The sequence below is a fragment of the Cavenderia fasciculata genome (assembly GCF_000203815.1).
Source record: "Cavenderia fasciculata unplaced genomic scaffold Scf_Dfasci-G-o-80e12.f1-5, whole genome shotgun sequence".
Lineage (NCBI taxonomy): Eukaryota > Evosea > Eumycetozoa > Acytosteliales > Cavenderiaceae > Cavenderia > Cavenderia fasciculata.
In genome coordinates, this window is record NW_004457735.1 from 2,432,767 (window position 1) to 2,455,711 (window position 22,945).

Consider the following 22,945-nt stretch of genomic DNA (forward strand, 5'->3'; position numbering starts at 1 on the left):
AGATAATCAATTAAAAGAGATGAGCAGATTAGCAAATACAATTGTTTTATTCGATGTTGATGGAACATTGACAAAACCAAGAAATAATATCACCGATACATTCAAAGAGTATCTACTTGCACTTAGAAAGAGAGTTTGTTTAGGTGTTGTTGGTGGTTCTGATCTTGCAAAGATCCTCGAACAACTCGGAGGTGAAAGTGCTATTACCAACTTTGACTACTTATTCTCAGAGAATGGTTTAAACTCTTTCAAGGATGGTAAACCAATTCATACTCAAGTATGTAATAGTAGTAGTAGTTAGTTGTATAACAACAATATCACTCACTTTTCTCTTTCTTTATTATTTAGTCAATTAAAGAATTCCTGGGAGAACAAAGATTAAAGGAATTTATCAACTTTGTATTACATTATATCGCCGATCTTGAAATACCAATCAAGAGAGGTACCTTTATCGAATTTAGAAATGGAATGATCAACGTTTCACCAATCGGTAGAAACTGCTCACAAGGTGAACGTGACGATTTTGAAAAATACGACAAGGAACACAAGATTAGAGAAACTATGATCGCTGCGCTCAAGGAAAAGTTCCCATCCATCGGTCTTCAATACTCGATTGGTGGCCAAATCTCATTTGATTGTTTCCCAATTGGATGGGACAAGACCTATTGCTTGAAACTTTTACCAGAATCTGAATATAAAACTATTTATTTCTTTGGTGATAAGACTTACAAGGTATATTAAATGAAAGATATATGGTTGGTTGGATATTAATATTAGTTTTAATTTAATATTTAATATTTTAGGGTGGTAATGATTATGAAATTAGTATTGATCCAAGACTTACCAAATCATTTACTGTTACATCACCAGAAGATACTTTAAAGTTCTTAAAGGAATTATTCCCATAAAAAAAAAAGAACAATCAAATGGACTAGACTAAAAAGTAGTCAACAACAAACAATACAAATACAAATATAAATAGTAATACGATGTCATTTTTTTATTAAATATATTAAATATATATATTTAATTGATTGGATGATTTATTTATTTATTTCAAGCACACAACATCAATTAATGATAAAAGTAATTAATTAGATTACTTTGTTTGAAAGAAATAGATAGATTGGAATTTATATCTGGATTTAATTCCACCAACCACCACGACGACCAGAATCAATATCAATATCAATGTCAATATCGATATCAATATCATTTCTCCAGCCACGACGACCACCACAACATCCTCTACGAGCAGTCATTGAGCCACCAGAAACATCAGAGAAACCAGTACTTGTTTGAATGGTTGAGTTTTGAACAGATCCAATTGATACTGGAGAGAGTTTGGAAAGATTTTCTGTACAGAAAGAAAGATAGAAAAGAGAGAAAGAGAAAAAGGAATTGGAGATTAGATTGGTTACATTATTATTATAATATTAAATTTTTTTAATGTACATACTGAATAACATTTTGGTAAAAAGAATTGAAAATTGTAAAGAAAAGTAATAATTGTTTGTTTTGAATATATGTTTGTTTGTTTGTTTGTTTGTTTGATTTGATGATTTGAATGAAGTTGCAACTTCACTATTTATAGATAATTGTTTGGTAAATTTGGTGAAAAAATCCTTCAATTATCCAACTCTATAGAGTACAACACTCCTCCTCCTCCTCCTCTACTCACATCAGAAATAGACTAAATAGGAAATAAAATGATTAATAATCATTGGTTTTAACAAATAAAATAAAAAAATATTGGTAGAGGGAGAGGGGGTATGAAACTAATACTTTTAGGAATTAAAATATTTTATTTAAATTATTTATTAATTTTGAAGATGATTTTAATATCCATCGAGTAGATATAGGTTTGAGTGTTTTCAGTATTACTAATTCTTTTAACATGTTTACCAGTTAGAGTATATTGATTGGCATCACCATATTCATCAACGGTACCGCCGTCTGTTAATAAATCACCACTAAATGTTGAAGTAGTTTCTAATTCAATAGATGATGATGGATGTTCTTCTTTTTCATTCTCTTTCTTTTCATTTCCTTTTTCATTTTCATTTTCTTCTTTAATATTTGTAATATTATAACCAAATAGATCTAATTTTTGTTGTTGATTTGAAAATATACCAGAATGAACTATTGCTTCAGTTCCTTCAAATTGTAACATTACTTTAATAGAGTCTCCCCATTTAATGATTTCACTGGTTGTTGGCACTAAAAAGTAAACAAACCAGTGTAAGTATAGAGAATAGAAAGGATGTTAAAAAAAAAAAAAGAGGTGAACATACTTGAACTAATATATTCAATATTTTTAGATAGTTTCTTTTGCATTTCCATTTGATTATTAAATTGTTCAATTGTTTTGTTGGCAATGGTGTCTTGAATGTTTAAACATTGCATGGTAGAGTTTTTATATTCAAATGATTCTAATGTATAATATGTCTTTGGTACATTATCAATGGTCTTGCTATCACTATGACTTGTCTTTTTTGACACAAGTTTGAGTGATGATTGATCGGTTGATAATCCAATTAATTTAGTATCATTTAATAATTTATACATTGAATGGTAATCAAATCTAGTTGGCATTATTGATTCATAATGCAATACATTCTACAATTAAAAAGAAATAAATAAATGATGATCAATTCTATATTTATGTATGTATGTATGTATCTATATATATACCATTATTGAAGGAAAGTTATTAACTAGTATATCACCCATAGTTCTTGCTTCATCCCATAGAGATAGATGACATGACAAACTAAATGCCAATACTAGTCTCATAAAGTGTTCATCAGGATCCAATCTATTGGTTTCAATCATATCGGATGTCAATAGAATAATTGGTATTGCTCTTTTCATCAACATTGGGTATTCAAGACAGAGTGATAGCTGTATAGTTACCATCTTTTCAATGGTACTCGTTTCAACTCCTCGTACACTCTCTTTACCAATATCCAATAATCTCCATGTTAAATCCATATCTTCATATTTTGGGTTCTAAATATTATTGTTGATCAAGAAGAAGGAGAAGAAGAAGAATTCAGTTAGTTTTCATTCATTCATTAATGGTATGTGATCACATACATTTAATCTTTCATTATTTGGTAGATGTTGATTATATTCTCTTGGTAAATTCCAAGACATTAGGAATTTAGCTGCATAGAATCTAATATCGATTGATGTATTGGTAATATTATCTTTTATCGATATAATGTCATTGTAAACTTTGTTCAATTTTTGAATATCATCATCTAATCGTTGTTGTTGGTCCGATGACGATGAAGAAGGTTGTTGTGATTTATTCAAAAAGTTGATAGATGATTTGATTGTATCAACTGTCAAAGTGGTCGAAGAAGAAGAGGATGACCTAGAATACATTCTCTTGTTGTTGAGAGTATACCCATTTCTTGTTGTAGTGTTTTCATCATTATTATTATTATTATTGTACATTAACCATTTCTTATTTGAATCATCTGAATTATTATGCAATGAACCGATTGAATGATTGCATTTGTAATTGAAGGATTGTAGAAGAAGTAAAGATTTGCTTTTTAAAACAACATCTCTTTTGATTATTGATATTGATGATGAAGTTGTTGTTGTTGTTGTTGTTGTTGTTGTTGTTGTTGGTATTAATCTTCTTAACAACATTTTGTTCTTTTAATTGAATTAAACTTGATCTTGCACAAAATTGTTTTTTGAGCAAGAAAACAATTATTTATTTATTTAATTTGTATTTGTATTAATTTAAATTAAACAATTACCATATAAAGTATTAAAATCAGATTTAGTGTATTGATAATCATGATCATCAACATATTGACCATTACCAATTAATAATAATTCCAATTCTGAAAAATCATTATCCACAACAGATAAAAGGTTGGTGATTTTCTCGAGTGTTGGTAGATTGGTCAGTTTAAATGTCCAATTTGTGTATGGTGATAGGAGTGGTTCACTTTGACCAAGTCTCTCTGCAGTGGCATTTAACGATATCATTTGATTATCCGATGAGAGACAGTATTTAAAAGTACACGGTTCATTTGACACTAGGTATAGATTATTGTCAAACTTGTAATATGAATCACCAGAATGTTTCAATGAGAATGATACTTTGGAACTTGACAATGACGATTGAATGGCTTTGGATAGTTGCGCATTTGATTTGTGAGAGATGACAAGTTGGACAGTTTTAAGTTTGGTCGATGAATATTGAGAGCGATCGATACTGGAGTACATATTGATAGGATCACCTTTGAAAAGATTGATCATTGACTCTTTAAAATGTGGATGAGTTTTATCCCAACGATAGTATGGGTCGTATACTGTGAATTGATGTTTTCTAATGTTATCGGTGATATTTGATCTGATTCTACTGACACCTTGTTTGATGAATGAATTGATAACATGAATATCACTTTCCAAACTTTTGATTATATTTGAACCACCAGATTTGTTGAGCAGTTGAAGCGACCCAACAATTTCAGACCCAAATGGGAACATACTCTGAATGAATCATTTGGTTCCTATGTGATACAGTTCTAGAACCATGTTGAGTCTAGTCTCTATTGATAAGAGTTGAATGTAAGAGTGTGATGAATTAACTTGGTCACTCGACGGGTTGATAACATTGGCCATGAAATTAACCATTTGAATATGATCCTTGTATTCTTCGGTTTTATCATTAATTTCCATCGAAATTCTGATATATTGTTTAATGTCTTGGAGGATGTTGATAAATGGTTCCAAGCCATTCTTGGATAATTTGATGATTTCGGAAACTTTGGATATTTCTTTCATGACTTTTTTGTAGTCATTTCCAATAGTGATGACTTGGTACTTTCTCTCAGCATGACTAATTTTGGCAAAAGTTTCCTGTTGGTTGGCCAAAGCAAGTAGATTTTTGTTGAGATAATCCCTCAATATGGGAAGTGATTGTTCGATTGATAGAGAAAGAGCCTCGTTGAGTTTTTGTAATGCCTCGATATCCTTTTGCTGCTCGTCCCATGTAGTCTTGGTCTGTTGAACGAGTGGAGCGATTTCTTTCAATGCTTGGTTGACTTTTTTAAAGTTTACCATTTCTTTTCCACTTTCATCATCATCATCATCATCTTTACCATCTTCTAGTTTTTTTTCTTCACCATCTTCTTTTCTTTTCGCGTATACCATGCCCATTGATTCCCACATCAAATTAAAAGTGGGGGCATCAGGTGTTTGAATAAAGCTGGCAATTTTTCTCAAGGCTCCAATTCCTAAACCACCATAAGGTATGGCCCAGGAACAGAATATGATAAACAACTCTAATCCAACACCACATAAACTGTTCTTGATCAAACCAGCTATAGATGTCATTTTAGCTGCTCCAATAATTTTAGTGTTTTTTGAGATCATTGATTTAAACTCCATTTCAATGTCATTAAAAGTTCTTTTGAGTGCAACATCACATGATTTGATATCTTTGTTGAGGTTGAATAGGATGGTGTCACTACGATTTACTTTTAATTTGATTTGTTGTTCATATTCATTTTTGTAGTAATAGACGAGTGATTGGTGCTCACCCTTCATCAATCTTTCAATGTCTGATGTAATCACTGAAAAATACTTTTCAATGTCATTGACAGGTGTCGAAGAGTTGGTCAGTTTCATAAGCATGTTGATTTTACTTAGAGTGATCGACAGCAGCAATGAAATGGTTGGATCCGAGTAGAGTGATAGTTTTTTTGTTTGAGCATACAAACATACCATATCATAGTACGATTTGTATGATTCAATGACCAAAGCTGGGTCACTATCTACCAAACAATACTGACCTATAAAGGTATATTGCTCGATCAATTGAGTGATGGTAAAGTGTTCCAAAACATCTTGATACAAAAATAGATTGTTGTTGAATTTTTGAGTTGTTGTTGGATTGTTTATATTGGTGATTGACTTTTTAGCTTCTCTACAATAATTTTGAATGTAAACCAACTTTTCCTCTGGTTTGAGTGTAGGCAGTTGTAATGTAAAACATGGTTTTTGATTCTTGTCTTGCGAAAAATTTGGATCGATTCGACAGTATATAGACTTGTCGTCGTCAGACATGTAGTACATTGAACCAATAGAGTTACTTTTGGTTTTGTGGTTTGGAGACATGATGATTAGATTGTTACAAGGAATGACAAAACCATCCAAATCAAAGTCGATGAGATTGAATGCAAATAGACACACTACATTGAATACTATTCCTTGATGGTCTTTTTGGAGGGTAGAGTGGACGGTCGACATTGACAAATTGTCATCACAAATGACCAAACAATTTTGCTCCTGAGAGCTAACATTTAATAGAGCCATCCCTTTTGCAAGTCTTTGTTGATTTCTGATGGTTGCATGAGAGCTTTTGGTGATTGGTTCAAGTGACCTTTGTTGTGATAAATGACCAGGGATGGTCATCTCGGCAAGAGTAGGCCATAATATCTGTGCACCAATGATTTCAAATGCACTGACCATAGCATTTGTATCGTATGATCCCGCAGGGTTCGAAAAGAATTTGTTGTTCATGCAAACACTTTGTGATGATGGGAACCCAATATCAGCCACTTCAACGTTGCTATCTAGCGCATTTGAAAATACGACAAACATATTATTGGCAATAAAGCTTGGTAGATTCTCTTTGACAAACTTTGCTACAACATCTTTTTGACTCTTTCCAACAAGAGTAGGGTTGATTACTACAATCACACCGTGGATATTAGACGCATAGGTAGAAGTGAGGCATTTTCTAATCTCCATTTTAACCTCTTCCTCTGTCATGTGACTTGATCCCCAACCCGGGAGTATCGACAAATGCAAAGTCACACTCTCCTAGTGGTACTCTAAATTGATAGAGAGCACATTGCTTTGTTGTTCTACCTGGTTCTCCAAGAGGTAGTGCTACCTCTGATGGTTTGACCTCTATCATCCGATTTTGAACGAGATGTTCATTTGGTATAGCTACCTTTAGTTCAGTGTCACTAGGTCCTCTATCGAAAAAGTTACAAAGTGTATTGATAAATGTTGATTTACCTAAAGTAGTTGTAGTTATAGTTATAGTTGATTATATATTTTAATATGTGTGTTAACATTGAATGAAAAGAAACCAAAATTGAAGTTGTGATGAGATGATAACACCAAATTTTATATTTATGTTAATTATTTTTTATTTATTTTTCTTTTTTTTTATAAAGCTAACTACCTTCACCATATCTACCAAGTACCAAGAATATTTTATTTGGTTTGTCCATTATTATTATTATTATTCTTTTATCTCTCTATTTATTTCTAGTCAGGTGGAATTGCTAAAGTTGAATATCTTCACAGCTGCTTCTATTTTGGCTGAGATTTAAAAAGTTCATTTTAAATTCAATGATTGTCAAACCACCTCAAATGCCCGGGAGATCTTCAAAGCACCAATCGGCAGTCGACGAGATCCCATTCTTTTTTAACTTTTCGACCTTGGTCCGTACCCCTAGGTCCTCACTGTTTGGCCTATCATTTTTTTTAAAAAAACAATGATCAAGTACCATGGTTGCCGAGGCGGTGGTCATTTATTTTAATTAATTAAATTTTAAAATCTTTTGATTCAATGATTGTCACAGTGCCGAGCCACACTGTGATGAAAGGTCTCAATGCGATCCTATTTTTTCACCTATTAACGTATCACTTTGTAATAGTAGCATCATGATATCATCTTTAACTTCTTCTGTAAACTTTAGAAAAAATAGAGAAACCCTCTTTGGTAAACCTGCTCATCATCGTATTTTAGTAATAGGAGAGACAGGGTCAGGTATGAACTACAACCGTTTCGAAACTAATTAAATCAAACTTTGTTTCTAAAACATTTTATTTATTTATTTTTAGGAAAATCAACATTTATCAATACAGTTGGAAACTATTTCACAAATGGGAAATGTTCTAATCCAAATGTGTTTATTCCAACTACTAATCTGCAACAAAATCAAATGATGAATATTAAACATACAGAGAACTTGGACTCTTGCTCAACTGAGAGCCAAACAACCAGATGTTCAACCTACACTTTTGAAAAAGGAAATTCATACTACTATTTTATAGATTCACCTGGATTCAACGACACGGCTGGAAAAGAAAAGGATCAAGAAAACATTATGCACATCCTCGCTACCATCATGGCCGAAGAAACTATAACATGCATTATTATTGTCATCAATGGCACTCAGATTAGAATGACTGAGCAACTAAGATACGTGATAGACTGCTTCAAGGGGAACCTGCCGGCCGACCTGTTTGACAATATTCTGGTGGTGTTTACAAAATGTGCAGAGGGAGAGTCTAGTTTTAGAATCTCTGAATTGGACATTCCGGGTGTAGAGGATGATGGCCGTTCCTATTGTATGAATAATTCTGGGTTTGGTCCTACATTGTATAATCAATGTAAGCCGGAGTATCAAAAAGCTCGATCCAATAGTTGGCACGATTCAATGAAGACGATCGATGATTTGATAGGAGTGATACACGCTCTCAATATCAAACCAGCAACATCATTCAAAAAGATTCACAAGAAACGAATGAGGATTACAGAGGATATCCATAACCTCGTTCTCAAAATGTTGTCTCTCAACGATATCAATGACAAATTGAAAAAATCAAGTCTATCTTTTAACGATGACCTAGATGTTCAAGTTGAAAGATATGAGTTTGAAGACAGTCCAAACCTTAATCTACTGTGTTCAACATGCAACAAATCATGCAAGGTGTGTTCATTCAATACTCCAATCATATCTCTATGCTCCAATATCAATCTCGTTTCTGGAACATGCAAGTCTTGTGCATGTTCTTCCAAAGTCCATTACCATTCACACAAGGAAATTGTTTTGGTCAAAAGAACGATTAGATATCTTTTGGAACACAGAGAAACCAATGAAATAGTCATCACCAAAAAGCTAACCAAGATCCTAAAACCAACAGAAGAAGCTGACAAAAAGATATCATCTGCATCAAACAAGAGTAAAGAAATCAATGACAAGAAAAGTTTGTTGGAGGCAAACATGCAAGAGAAGGCTACTCTGATTGATGATTTGGTTGCTATGATCACTAAATTTAAAAAGTTATGTCCTGGCTTGAACCATGTTAGGGAAATGCAAGAAATGGTAGATTTATTAGCTAAAAAGTATAATGAATCTGGTCATAAAACATATCAAGCTACTCCTTTGGAATTTGATACTGTCATTAGAGAAATTCAAGAAGATCTTATTGGTAAATTAAAAACATTGTAATTTATTATTAATGGATTTAAATAAATAGATAAATCAATAAGTAATTTGTTTGGAAAGGTTAGGGATCGCTCTTTATTGTCACCAATAAAAATAGTATCCTTAAGAGGAGGTGGTGGTGGTCATTTGATATTATAATATTTATTTATTTCTATTTGTATTTGATTAATAAATAAAACAATTTCCATATAATATATTAAAATAAGATTTAGTGTAGACCAGATCAACTATAAATAGGACCGTTTTTTATCATAAATCATTAATCTATAATCCACCTCTTTGTTTATTGTATTACATTTCTTGTTTTCTTTTTCAAATTTAATTATATGTCTGACCACAACAACAACAATCTCTTAGCTAGGGGATTCCCAAAATGCTGCTCCATCTACTCTACTACCAAGTGATCATTGTTGTGATAAATGACCAGGGATGGTCATCTCGGCAAGAGTAGGCCATAATATCTGTGCACCAATGATTTCAAATGCACTGACCATAGCATTTGTATCGTATGATCCCGCAGGATTCGAGAAGAATTTGTTGTTCATGCAAACACTTTGTGATGATGGGAACCCAATATCAGCAACTCCAACGTTGCTATCTAGCGCATTTGAAAATACGACAAACGTATTATTGGCAATAAAGCTTGGTAGATTCTCTTTGGCAAACTTTGCACATAGCATATCCTTTTGACTGTCTTGTCCAACAAGAGTAGGGTTGATTACTACAATCACACCGTGGATATTAGACGCATAGGTAGAAGTGAGGCATTTTCTAATCTCCATTTTAACCTCTTCCTCTGTCATGTGACTTGATCCCAACCCGGGAGTATCGACAAATGCAAAGTCACACTCTCCTAGTGGTACTCTAAATTGATAGAGAGCACATTGCTTCGTTGTTCTACCTCGTTCTCCAAGAGGTAATGCTACCTCTGATGGTTTGACCTCTATCATCCGATTTTGAACGAGATGTTCATTTGGTATAGCTACCTTTAGTTCAGTGTCACAAGGTCCTCCATCGAAAAAGTTACAAAGTGTATTGATAAATGTTGATTTACCTAAAGTAGTTGTAGTTATAGTTATAGTTGATTAAATATTTTAATATGTGTGTTTACATTATTGAATGAAAAGAAACCAAATTGACGTTGTGATGTATTTTATTTATATTTATTTTTTTTTAAAAGTTAACCTACCTTCACCATATCTACCAAGTACCAAGAATACTTTATTTGGTTTATCCATTATTATTATTATTATTTTATCTATGTCTCTAACTATCTATTTCTAGTTAGGTGGAATGGCCAACGATGAATATCTTCAGCCTTCTTGCTTCAAACTTGGCTTAGATTTGTAAGTTTCATTTTAAATTCAATGATTGTCAAACCACCTCAAAGCACCATTCCTTTTTTAACTTTTCGACCTTGGCCCGTGTGGCCAGGTCCTCGCCTCACTCACATTTATTTATTAAATTTTAAATCTTTTATTCACTGATTGTCAATGACATGTGTGAAGGTTATGATATATATATATATATATTTTATATTATAATTAAAACAATTAATATTAAGATTGAGATCATGCTTAATATTAATTGAAAACCACACTCCGGTCGGCCTAGACTCAAAACCAAAGCCAATGCAACAAAATATCGAAAAATATCCCATTTCACAGCGTCGTGTCTACCCAATCACAACACTCCTGTGGTTTTCATGAAACAAAATTTGTCGATTGGGTGAGGTATCACAACTCAAGTTCCCCCTAACTTAGCTCCTACAAAAACATTCTCATTATCTGTCGGCGAGACATCTATCTAAAAGTCTCTATTAATATTTATTTATTAGTTATACACTCTCTATCTCTCGACTAGTTAGTTTGTAATCAATCTATTTGTCTTATAAAAAGTAAGTATCATATGATTTGCATTACCACCCTAACCCTAAACACCCTAAACAAGCAAACCCTCTCTTCTCCTTTTTGTTTTAACAGATCTTTCTTTAACATAACTACCACCCCCCCTTCTCTACCTACCTCTATCCCCACCTTTTTGTTGTTGGATTTGATTTGTATAAATCACACATGATTTAATATTATTATTATCCCCTTTTAAACCTGCTCCCTGCACCTCCTCTACTTCTACTTCTTTATTTTTAGTTTTACTTTTAAAACAAATATTATTACTTTATTTGTTGTTGTTGTATTTTTTATTTAATTCTCCTTTATTTTGTTTTAATATTAATAATCTATCTATTCTTCCTCTTCTTTATAATTATAAAGTAGTTTAAGAGTTGGTATTTATAGGAGAAAATGAAATTATCAAATTCATTTTTGTTAACAATACTACTTGTAAGTTGTTATTGTTTAACATTGTCATCGGCAAAGAATGTAAAGCATACAACCTATGATGATCAATTACAAAGAATGGTGTATGACGATGCTCAATTCACAATCAACACCACTGCTACCTGTACCACATGTACTGGAAACCTCACCTATTGGTGTGCATCATCATCAAACTGTTTGACTGCACTCACCTCCAATATCACACTTGCAAGCTTCCCCCAATGTGGTGATGGTTGGTGTAGTGGATCTAGTTGCCAATGTGATGCTGTTTGCTTAAACTCCTTTTGGCCATGCAGTGGTACAGTCGGTGGAATGATATTATTAATGGCTATTTATGGTGCTATTTTAGGTATAAACAAATCACATATATATATATATATAAACTATACTACATTCAACTTACTTACTTACTTATTCTATTTATTATTTATTTTCCTTTTCCTTTTCCTTTTCCTCTTTTTAGCATTTGGAGCAAAGATTATTTCAGATGGATCTGAATTATTAATGGAAGTAATTGATGCAGGTATTATTGGTGGTTTGTTGTTACCATTGTTATCGGCATTCCCAGATGCTATGATTATTATTATGAGTGGTGCCTTTTCATCGGACCCACAAACACAGTTGGCCGTTGGTATTGGTACATTGGCCGGTTCGACCATTATGTTGTTGACTATTCCATGGTCGGCCAGTATGGTGTTGGCACGTTGCGACCTAAAGGACAATGGAAATGGTGCTGCGATTGACAACAAGTGTTCGTCATTCTCACTCACCAAGACGGGTGTCACTGTCGATGACGACACACCCACCAATGCCAAGATTATGATTCTTACATCCATCTCGTATCTCATTGTGCAAGGTGTCGCATTTGCCTACCTCAAGGACCCAGAGCGTGGACAAGGTGTTGAAAAGTGGTTTGCATTGGTTGGTTTTATCATTTGCTTTGCCTTGTTGATTCTCTATTCCGTCTATCAAGTCGTCTCACCCAAACTACAAGAGAAAAAGATTGCAGAGGCCAAGCGTCAATACCTCACCAAACAAACCATCCACCACTTTATCCACAATCTCAACATCATGTCTAGAAAACGTACAGAATCTAAATCACCATCTATCACAGGTAACAATAACACTGGTGAAAGTGACGAACACTCTCCACTTATTCAAGACGAGCATCAAAAGTTGCCAGTCGATGTCAAGGGTATGGGTTTGAAATGGAAGGCAAACGCCAAGAAAAAGGCACTTGCCAAGGAACAAGAAGCTGAAGCATCAACTTCGATCCAAGTCAAGGAAGAAGAACCAGTAGAAAAGGAAGAAGAAAAGCCAGCATCTGAAGAAGTTCACAACAAGAAAAAGACTATCATCCACGGTTCCATTCTCTTGGCAATTGGTTCGGTTATGGTTTCTGTCTTTTCCGATCCAATGGTCGACGTTATCACCGACTTTGGTACCAAGCTAGACATCAACCTCTTTTTCATCTCATTTATCGTCACTCCATTCTGCTCCAATGCCTCTGAACTCATCTCGTCACTCATCTTTGCCTCGAAAAAAAGAAAACAAAACAGCTCTCTCACCTACTCTGCCCTCTATGGTAGTGCCACCATGAATAATACCCTCTGTCTTGGTATCTTTTTTGCACTCGTCTACTTTAGAGATCTAACTTGGGAGTTCTCTGCTGAAACTGTTACCATTCTATTTGTAACTGTTTGTGTTGGTTTAATTGGTTCTTTAAAGAAAACAATGAGTATGTAAAAAAAAAAAAAAAAAAAAAAAAAAAATAATTATTATTATTATTATTTACTAATATTTATTTATTTATTTATTATTTATTTAGAACTTTACCTTGCTCCACTTGTTTTATCATTATATCCATTCTCACTTGTAATTGTATATCTTTTAGAAACATTTGCTCATTGGCAATAAGCAAAAAAAAAAAAGAAAAGGAAAGAAAAGAAAGAAAAGAAAAAAAAAAAAAAGAGATCGAATGGATCTTACAATAAACAATTATGGAACAAGCAGGCAGGTCTATTAGAACCCCCGCTCCCCTCCCTCCCACTTTACAACAGATTAATAATAATATTAATACACATAATCTTTTTACAACGTTGAAAATGAACACATCTTCATCAATTCATTCAACTGAATTGCGGCTGTTGTGACGTTTTATTGTTTATCAGATGCTAAATAGATTTCCATTGTCAAAAAGACATAAATATCCAAAAAGGTTATAAAACCATCCTATTCATAGTGATCCTCCACAAAAGATTAGTCTGTTTGTTGGATCACACTCACTAAATCAGATGATATCCACACTCGGTGTCTTGAACAACACAATACAATACAATCACACAAAGTATAGATTTACCCCCCAAATCTAGTTGAGCATCGATCGTTTGAATTTTTTGAAGGTGGTTTATAAACAAAAGGCTTGCCTACCCTTGCCTCTTTATTGTGTTGTATTATTGTGTTATTTTATTGATCACAATTTATCACAAAGAGCTCTATTATTACAATAATTTATCATCCCTCGCTTAACCCTCCCCTCATCCGTCCTCATGGTTCAACGACACGATTAATTAAATAATTAATAATAATAATATAAAGAAGGGGAATTATTAATCAATAAATAGATAGATAGATAGAATAGATAGAATAGATAGAAATAATTCATCGTTTAGTAATAGCAACCTATATTTATTATTATTATTTTTGAAAAAGAGTCTACGAACTACGACAACTAAAAAAAAGAGGGTCAACAACTAAATTCGAGTAACGGCCATTGCCCATATTAATTAATTAAAGAAAAAAAAAAAAAAAAAGGATTGTTGCGCAAATTCACGAGCTCCTCCATACAAAAAGTTTCTTGTAATAATATACTAGTACAGTACAAACAAACAGACTAGTAGTAGTAGAACTATACAAGCACTTTAACAAACAACAACAACAACAACAACAACAACAACACAGCTGACTTTTTGTCATAGTTAACAACAAGAAAGAAAGAAAGATTATATCACGATTACAATTACAGCTGTTACGATCAATACAATCAATAACATAACAAACAACATAATACAGTAGAGAGATTTAACATATCACCATCTTTTACAACCAACAAAAAAACAAACAACAATTATTTATTTATTTTATTGGTGATTAGATATCAATCAATCATCAATCAATCAACCAACAATAGATAGTTATTAATAAAATAATACTATTAATCTAGATTGCGATTGAACAGAGATCACTTTACTGCCATCATCCGTCAATCCCAACTCAACCCAACCACAACCCACCAATTAATTAATAGACACACACACACAAAGTAATACAAGTAGCATATAAACGAGAAGTCGTTTTAATTAATTAAGAACAACAAAGATGTGGTAAGTTTAAATCAATGTACACTCTATATTTTTTTTTTTTAACACCCTCACCTCTCTCTCTTTGCATCGTAGATTCTTTTTTTTTTCTATCTTTGTTTGTCCTTCCTTTATATATTAATACAAAACATGTTGTGATTAATATTATGTGTGATATATCTTTATAATTTTTTTTCTTTTTTTTTCTTTAATATCAATTGTGTCTGTCCGCAATAAGCTTCTTTTTTTCATGCTCCCTCCTACCTCTTCTGCTTCCACCTTACCACCATCTCTAGGCTGTACACTGCAGCAACAACAACAACAACAGAGATAACATCAACAAACAACAACAAGCTTAATTGGCACACAAAAAAAAGTCACAACAATTAATATATTCCGAATTTGTTGGAGTTGTAGTAGTAGTAGTTGTTGGCAAAGCGAATTTTAACAAGACGTCAACGACAACTAACTTGGTATTAGTAGTAAACACAACAACAACAACAACAACAACTATTAGAATAGAGTTGATATATAAATAATAATATATGATAGATCGACACCTTTTTTGTTTTTTATTTATTTGTTGGTTTATTTAAATATAAATATATTTTTTCCATATATTGTAATCATCCAGCACAGCACAGCAGTAGCAGCAGTATCAGTACAACTCAATTTCATCCATATCGCGATCCTCTTTTGTTTGATCACACAATCAGAGAATTTTGTGATCATCCTGTTATTTAACCATCACCACACTGCCATCATCATTATATGTGTGTGTTCATTGCTACGAGCCTCTGTTGAACAATCAATCAAAATAACCAAACCAAACAAAAAAAGGAGAGACGTTCAATTTAATTATAACAACCCTCTGCTTTGTTTGATTTGTTTTTTTTTAATTTTTTTTTTTATTAATTGGGTGGGTTGTGTAATTAATTAAACCACCCTCTCCTACTGCTTGCCATCCATCCAACCCACGTCCCACATTTTAACTAACCTCCTCTTCACACTGTACACAACAATTTATTTATTTATTTTTTTTTATACTATATATCTCTCCATCACACATAAATAACAATATATACACATATACATATAAAATACATATACATATATTTATTTATACTTTTACTTTTTTGATTTAATCTGTCTAGTCGTCATATAAGTAATAGAGATAGTATCTTTGGCCAACCAATTGTAGGATCAAGGGCCAAGATGAAGAGTAGCATCTACTCTTCTTCGAGTATAGAGTCGATTCTCAGTAGTCCAATTGACAAGGAGGAAAACATACTAAACAGCAGCGACGATAATAGCATAGACAGCGGTAGAATGTCGCCTTGTTGCAGCTCGTGCAAAGCAAATGGAAATCATCTCATTGGAAAGTGTAATTCACCACCATCTTCTCCGACCCCATCTCTTCCATCTTCTGCCTTGACTTCACCAAATCATACAACTACATTTTCCTTTAACTCTTCATCGTCGTCGTCGTCGTCGTCGGTCATGAGCTTAAACAGCAGTAGTGGTAGTAGCAGTAGCAGCAGTAGCAATAATAGTATGAACAACATCCTAAACCCATCAAATACAAACGCTCATCTACCACCAAATATGATTAGACCACGTAGCTCGAGCAACAGCAGTAGTGGCAGCGGCAGTGGTGGTTCAGGTTCAGTATCCAATATTATCAGCGCAGGTGGTGCAGTTGCCAATATTATCAATGGCAACAAACTACCATCCATCACATCGATCATGGTCAACAATAAGGATGTTGGTATCGTCCTGGAATCACCAAGACCCAACAGCAACAACAACATTGGTTGTACGACAAACAATACAGTTGGGTTCCACCCAAACAATTGGATTTCTCCCCAACCATCACCACCATCTACACCAAATGATACTAGTGTCAAGTTGAACGAACGTGGTAGTGGTAGTAGCGGTGGAGGCGGTAGTGGTGCTGGTCACTCTCCATACTCTTCTTCACCACGATCATCAGCTGCCAACAACATCTACCATTCATCGGATATGGTCGAACAGGCACCACACCAAACCTATGAACCATCCAAACGAACTTCAGTTGCTGGTTCATCATCTGGATCATCTATATCCTCTTTAAACAATGGATCTTCATTGTCTTCGTTAAATGGGTCATCGTCATTGTCTTCTATAACTGGGTCATCGTCGTTGTCTTCTATAAATGGATCGGCATTATCCTCTTTAAATGGGTCAACTCTGGCCTCATTATCTTCGCTCTCATCAAATTCCTCTGAAAGATCATTCAAATACGTAAAGACTGACCATCTAAATGTCTCGTCTCAGAATGGTTATGAGGCAACGACAACAAAAGAACAAAAGAAGGGAAATGGTATCGTCACACCATCTTCATCAACCTATTCTCTTTATGAACAACAATCGCAACAACAACAACAACAACAACAATACTATGATTTCCAACCAGAATCTCCGCCAAACCAACATATCATTAGCTCTAGCATGGTTTACCACCCAAGCAGCAGTAGTAGCAATAGAGATGATGATGATGATTATGAACCTGTACAGAATAACAACAACAACAACAATAACCCATATAACATATCACCATCTTCACATAGTTCACCAAATACACCACTCCAAACCACTGCCAAATTAATTACCTCTAACAAAAGAAATCACAACAATAACAACAATGGCGGTAACAATAACAACTGTAATAATAATAATAATTCACAACTGACAGATACATCTGATGACAGTAGTGATGACATTGCAAAGATTGAGCTTCAACAAAGCACCAACATTACTAATGGTCTATCCATTTTCAAGGTTGCCTTGGACCCAGAGAATGAACTCTTGGATGTATATAATAGATTTAAAGTACCTCAACAAAGAAACAAATTAATTACTAAAACTGGCAATTCAAGTATTATCAACAATAATACTTCTTCTTCTACACCTTCCAGCCGAAACGATATCAATTCAAATAATCAAACCAATTTTACAACTCTACATGGAAACAGTAGTAATACTTTTCAACAACAAAATGTTTTAAATCATTATCCATTGTCATCGTCGTCTTTCCATCATCAAGCACCACCAAGCCAATATTTTCATCCCTATCAACATCAACAACAAAGATTTAAACACGAAAATAATTATAGTTAAGAAATATTAAAAAAAAAAACAAATTATTATTATTTATTTTAACCAAAAACAAAAATAAGTCTTTTTTGTGTGTTCCTTTTTTATTTAAGAAACTAGAATTGAAGTATTTTCATAATCATCTGTTAGAGGATTATAAAATGAACTAATTTTAGTCTTTGCAAGGTCGTCCTTGGCATATTGTTTTAAGAATTCTCCTTGTTTATAAGATTTGACTGTGGAGGCTGTGAAATGTTCAGGTCTATATTGTTGATTTGTCTTTGTGTACATTTTATGCAATTCCTTCCAATTGGTTGGGAAGAAAATATCACAACTACCCAATGGTACTGTTATTTTTGGGTATTCCTTTGTTTCGTATTGGATAGAGCTTGGTGATTGGTAATTGGCAGATGTTGGGATTGGTAATTTCTCTTGAACGGTTGGAGCATTTTCACCTTTGCACAGTGAAGGAAGGAAATCAAAATCGGCAAGTACCAAATGATGTTTTGGGAAGTGGATGGAGAGGATTTGGAATAATTTCATACAGACGGTTGGAATAAATATGTTTCTATCTCCTTGAAAGAAATATTTTAAATTGTTTATCAATGATGATTTGACTGGTTGATATTGATCACTATTTCTATTATTTAATTGAGTCAACAGATCTTTATCCAATCCCAATTCATCTGAAAATAAATTTAAATATTCTTTTATAATTGGATCTCTAACAGATTGTTGTTGTTCAAAATGTACCAATTCTTTTCTATTCTTTTTGTTTTTTAGATTGTCAATTGTTGTTTCTTCTCCTTCCTTTTCTCCTTCTTGTTCTTGTTGATCAAAATGATTCATTGTTGAAAGATGAGTTTGAACAATAGTTTCAAATACTCCATTTCCATTTAAAACGATTTGATCATGTGGAAGATTATCAATCACTTCTGTCATGACTATAAAACATTCTTGATCCTCTCTTTTGTGAGTCCAATTAAAGATGCTAGAGTTGTAAACTTGTACCTTGATGTGAGGATGTTCACGTTTGATACGTTCCAATTGTTGAGTGGCAAGTAATCTAGAGATTTCAATGATCGTAAATTCCGTAATCTCGTATAAATCCTTGTGATGTTCTCTTAGATAGTTTAGCATACAAAGTGCATTTGTACCACTACCTGCTCCAATCTCGTATATTCTCAATGGTATACTTAAATCTTGATTCTTTTCAAGATACTTTTCAATTATATATCTTGTTATTGCATTTGAATAATATGGCTATAAAGTAGAAAAAGAAAGAAAGACAGAAAGTTTTAGTAAATGTAACATTCATTAAATAATTATTGTCCTACCTGAAATATTTCAACAGGAGTATACCATGAATGTTGATGTTGTTTATAGATATGTTGAAGATAATCGATATATTGATCTTTTGATTCAAGAGTATTTAATTGTTTGAAATGTGTCGGTGCAATCGATGTAATGACTGGTTTGGTTGCAAAATAGCCATACTTTGTATTATAGAGTGAATCTTGAATGAAATCTCTCATCAGTTGTACTTTGCTTTGAAATGCTGATGAATCATTTGTATTGTTGGTGTTATTATTATTATTTGATGATACATTTGGTTGTTGTTGTAATCTTGATCTTAATAAAGGATTGATATTAACTCTACCACTTGTTATAGTATCTTGAGTTTTTGATGATGAAGAAGAAGTAGTAGAGTATGATGATGATGATGAAACTGTTGATACTATTACTCTATGATTGTTTAATAGGATAGTATTTGTTCCTTTTTTTAATAGATTAAAACTAATCATTCTCTTTACATCTATTTAAAAAGATCACACAGACAAAGACGACTTAAAACGACATAGGTGGATCGTTTTTAAAATTATATATAATTATTTATTATTTATTTATTTATTTTCTTTAAATATCAACCAATAAACTATCAGTATTGGTATCAATGTTTTCAGATGAGGATTGGATGTTGATTGTTGATTTGGAAACGTTGAAAGAGTCAAAATCAAAGTCGTTGGTATTTAATGTATTTGATGGTTTGGTATTGTTGTTGGCTTGTTCACCAAAGATATCATCAAAGTCCTTGTTACCATTGGTTGTTGTTGGTTGTTGGTGGTGTTGTTCACTTGGTGCATCAAATGAAAAGTCATCCAATGATGTATCAATGTGATTGTTGGCAATATTTGATTCAAAGAAATCATTGTCTTGTTGCTCTTTAGTCTCCAAGACTTGGTCATCAATGATCAAATCTTCCTCTTGATTGAATGAAAATTCATTCTTTGATTCATCTCCAACAATATTTTCATCGTCTAAGATTTCTTCTTCTACATTTTCATCAATAGTTGGGATTATGATTTCTTCTTCATCTTCAATGATTTGGTCATCTTGGTGAACATCTTCCAAAATTAAATCCTCCTTTTTGATATCATCAAATTCGTCAAAGATTTCCTCCTCTTGTTGTTTTGGTTCTTCAGTGACAATTGGTCCTTCTACCTTTTCATCAATAGTTGGGATTATGATTTCCTCCTCGTCATCTTCAATGATTTGGTCATCATGGTGGACATCTTCCAAAATTAAATCTTCCTTTTTGATATCATCAAATTCGTCAAAGATTTCTTCCTCTTGTTGTTTTGGTTCTTCAAAAATAATTTCTTCTTGTTTTGGTTCAGTGACAATTGGTTCTTCTTTTGTTTCAATGATTTGTACCTCTTGTTGTTGTGGTTGGATGTCTTCCAAAACTATATCATCATTTTTGATATCATCAAATTCATTGACAACAGTTTCTTCTTCTTTTGGTTGTTCGGTCTTTAAATCGTCAATCAAGAGTTCATCTTGAAGAGAGGTATGTTGTTCTTGTTGTTGTTTGATTTCATTAATCTTTTCCTCTTCTTCTTGTTCCTCTTGTTGTACAATTTTGATATCTTCTTCTTCTTGTTTCTTTTCTTCCGATTTAGAGTTTAATTGGGCATTGGCCATCTCTTGGTCCAATTCTTGCATAAATTCTTCCAAGTCGTTCTCTTTTACAACTTCTTTGCTAGAATCTGCCTTTCTGATATCTTCAAGGATAGAGTCTCCTTCTTCGTCTGATACTTGTTCAATAACCAAAGTGCTTGACGTGGTTTGGGTCTTTAGGAGTTCAACCTCTGTTGGTTGTTCAACAGCTACAGGTGTTGGTACTACTACTGCAGCAGCTGCTGCTGGAGTAGCAGCAACTACAACTGGTACAGTTGCAACTGGCTTTGAGGCAGTAGTTGGTGATGGTTTAGATGGGGCAGCAGCTGCTGGCTTCTTGACAGCAGTTGTGGCAGCTGGTTTTATAATCTTTTCCTTTGATAGGGATGGTGAAAGTTTAGATGTTGTGGTTGATGGAGTTGGTTTGGCTGCAGTGGCTGCAGGCTTGACAGGTGCTGCCAATTTAGATGCTGGTTTGGCGGCGGCTGGTTTGACAGCACTAGCTGATGGCTTGACAGCAGAAGTAGCTGTAGCAGCTGTAGCAGAAGCGGTAGAAGCAGCAGAGGCAGCTGGCGCAATAGTTGGTTTGGTTGCGGTTTTGGTGGTGGTGGTGGTGGTGGTAGTAGTTGTCTTTGTGGCGGTTGGTTTTACAGTAGTGACTGTTGGTTTTGGAACTGCAACAACAGGCTTTGGAGATGAGGTAGTTGTGGTAGTGGTGGTAGTCTTTACAGTTGGAGAGGATGTAGTTGTTGTCTTTGTAGCAGGTGAAGACACCTTGGAGACAGTTGATGGTGAAGTGATTTTTGTTGGAGTTGTTGATGGAGATGATGTGGTAGTTGTCTTGGCTTGAGTCAATTGCTTGGATACCAATGGCGATGACTTTGGAGTGGTTGTAGCACTGGTAATTGGTTTCTTGTCTGGAGTGCTTGTACTTGAAGTGCTTGTGGTGGTTGGAAGCACTTTTTTGATTGGAGTTGGAGATGAAGCTCCATTCAAAGTACTAGTTGATTTAATAGTCTTGGCAGCTGGTGACGAGGTAGTAGTCGTAGTGGAAGTAGCAGTGGAAGTAGTACCCTTCTTTTTCAACTCTTCATATTTGACTTTAAGTTGGCTACTTTCACTCTCAACCTTGTTTAATGTTTCCGACAAGTTCTTGTTTTCAACCAAAGCGTCTGACAATTTCTTTTTGTATTCTTCTAGCTCCTTTTGAAGACTAGTAATATCAGCTGTTACCTCCATTCTATCTATTCTGTCGTTGTTTGTTTGTTTGTTTTGTTTATATATGGTACAGTGATATCCTTTATATGTATCTATCTAATTGTGATGATTATTAACAAATCAATAATGGATGTAGTTTAGTTAGTTTAGTTTAATAAACAAACAAATAACAAATATAAATCAATGTTGACTTACCTTACCTTTGTGTATCTAGTACCCTACAAGAGTATTAAATCAAATATGTGTGATGGATAATAAAGCTGAAACGACTAAAACAACAAGTCAAGATATCTTGTTAGCTATTATCTATCCTTGTCTATGATGATAATGATGAATGATGTGTGCGTGTGTGGATATTTTTATTGTCTCAACTGAAGTTGGTGATAAATGTTTATGAAAAAAAAAAGAAAATAATAGATCATCCAATCACATTTTTTCTTTGAAAATCAGTTGGGCAATGATAAGAGAGAGATACAACATAAACATAAAACAATGATCAATAATATAAACACTATTACTAGTGTTTAATTAACAATTGTTATAATCTTGTTGTTGGAACAATCATGTGAACATTGCAACAATCATGTGACCCTTCTCCTACTACTCCTATTCCTGGGGAATATGTAGTAGTACTCGATACCAATCAAGATAT

The 22,945-nt window shown here is 33.5% G+C and overlaps 9 protein-coding genes across 9 annotated transcripts; 4 read left to right on the forward strand and 5 right to left on the reverse strand.

The window, feature by feature from the left end:
* Positions 1-19: 19 nt before the first annotated feature.
* On the forward strand, positions 20-908 carry pmmA (phosphomannomutase; the record flags this gene model as incomplete). The annotated part of the gene is made up of 3 exons (XM_004361429.1): positions 20-277; positions 349-732; positions 804-908. 3 exons carry the CDS (start codon positions 20-22, stop codon positions 906-908), a joined length of 747 nt encoding a protein of 248 aa, XP_004361486.1.
* Positions 909-1,145: 237 nt separating this feature from the next.
* DFA_05770 (uncharacterized protein) lies at positions 1,146-1,469 on the reverse strand (the record flags this gene model as incomplete). The annotated part of the gene is made up of 2 exons (XM_004361430.1): positions 1,146-1,357; positions 1,460-1,469. 2 exons carry the CDS (start codon positions 1,467-1,469, stop codon positions 1,146-1,148), a joined length of 222 nt encoding a protein of 73 aa, XP_004361487.1.
* Positions 1,470-1,813: 344 nt separating this feature from the next.
* DFA_05771 (uncharacterized protein) lies at positions 1,814-3,666 on the reverse strand (the record flags this gene model as incomplete). Its single annotated transcript, XM_004361431.1, has 4 exons — positions 1,814-2,220; positions 2,295-2,619; positions 2,695-3,012; positions 3,100-3,666. 4 exons carry the CDS (start codon positions 3,664-3,666, stop codon positions 1,814-1,816), a joined length of 1,617 nt encoding a protein of 538 aa, XP_004361488.1.
* Positions 3,667-3,762: 96 nt separating this feature from the next.
* DFA_05772 (uncharacterized protein) lies at positions 3,763-6,807 on the reverse strand (the record flags this gene model as incomplete). Its single annotated transcript, XM_004361432.1, has 3 exons — positions 3,763-4,441; positions 4,553-5,075; positions 5,133-6,807. The coding sequence occupies 3 exons, from the start codon at positions 6,805-6,807 to the stop codon at positions 3,763-3,765; spliced, it is 2,877 nt and encodes a 958-aa protein (XP_004361489.1).
* A 906-nt stretch (positions 6,808-7,713) lies between these two features.
* DD8-14 (AAA ATPase domain-containing protein) lies at positions 7,714-9,521 on the forward strand (the record flags this gene model as incomplete). Its single annotated transcript, XM_004361433.1, has 3 exons — positions 7,714-7,819; positions 7,894-9,283; positions 9,491-9,521. The coding sequence occupies 3 exons, from the start codon at positions 7,714-7,716 to the stop codon at positions 9,519-9,521; spliced, it is 1,527 nt and encodes a 508-aa protein (XP_004361490.1).
* Positions 9,522-9,688: 167 nt separating this feature from the next.
* DFA_05774 (uncharacterized protein) lies at positions 9,689-10,522 on the reverse strand (the record flags this gene model as incomplete). The annotated part of the gene is made up of 2 exons (XM_004361434.1): positions 9,689-10,338; positions 10,474-10,522. 2 exons carry the CDS (start codon positions 10,520-10,522, stop codon positions 9,689-9,691), a joined length of 699 nt encoding a protein of 232 aa, XP_004361491.1.
* Positions 10,523-11,584: 1,062 nt separating this feature from the next.
* On the forward strand, positions 11,585-13,537 carry DFA_05775 (uncharacterized protein; the record flags this gene model as incomplete). Its single annotated transcript, XM_004361435.1, has 3 exons — positions 11,585-11,969; positions 12,084-13,358; positions 13,449-13,537. The coding sequence occupies 3 exons, from the start codon at positions 11,585-11,587 to the stop codon at positions 13,535-13,537; spliced, it is 1,749 nt and encodes a 582-aa protein (XP_004361492.1).
* A 1,461-nt stretch (positions 13,538-14,998) lies between these two features.
* DFA_05776 (uncharacterized protein) lies at positions 14,999-18,138 on the forward strand (the record flags this gene model as incomplete). The annotated part of the gene is made up of 2 exons (XM_004361436.1): positions 14,999-15,003; positions 16,134-18,138. The coding sequence occupies 2 exons, from the start codon at positions 14,999-15,001 to the stop codon at positions 18,136-18,138; spliced, it is 2,010 nt and encodes a 669-aa protein (XP_004361493.1).
* Positions 18,139-18,222: 84 nt separating this feature from the next.
* Positions 18,223-22,314, reverse strand: DFA_05777 (uncharacterized protein; the record flags this gene model as incomplete). The annotated part of the gene is made up of 3 exons (XM_004361437.1): positions 18,223-19,377; positions 19,452-19,930; positions 20,052-22,314. The coding sequence occupies 3 exons, from the start codon at positions 22,312-22,314 to the stop codon at positions 18,223-18,225; spliced, it is 3,897 nt and encodes a 1,298-aa protein (XP_004361494.1).
* Positions 22,315-22,945: the final 631 nt, after the last annotated feature.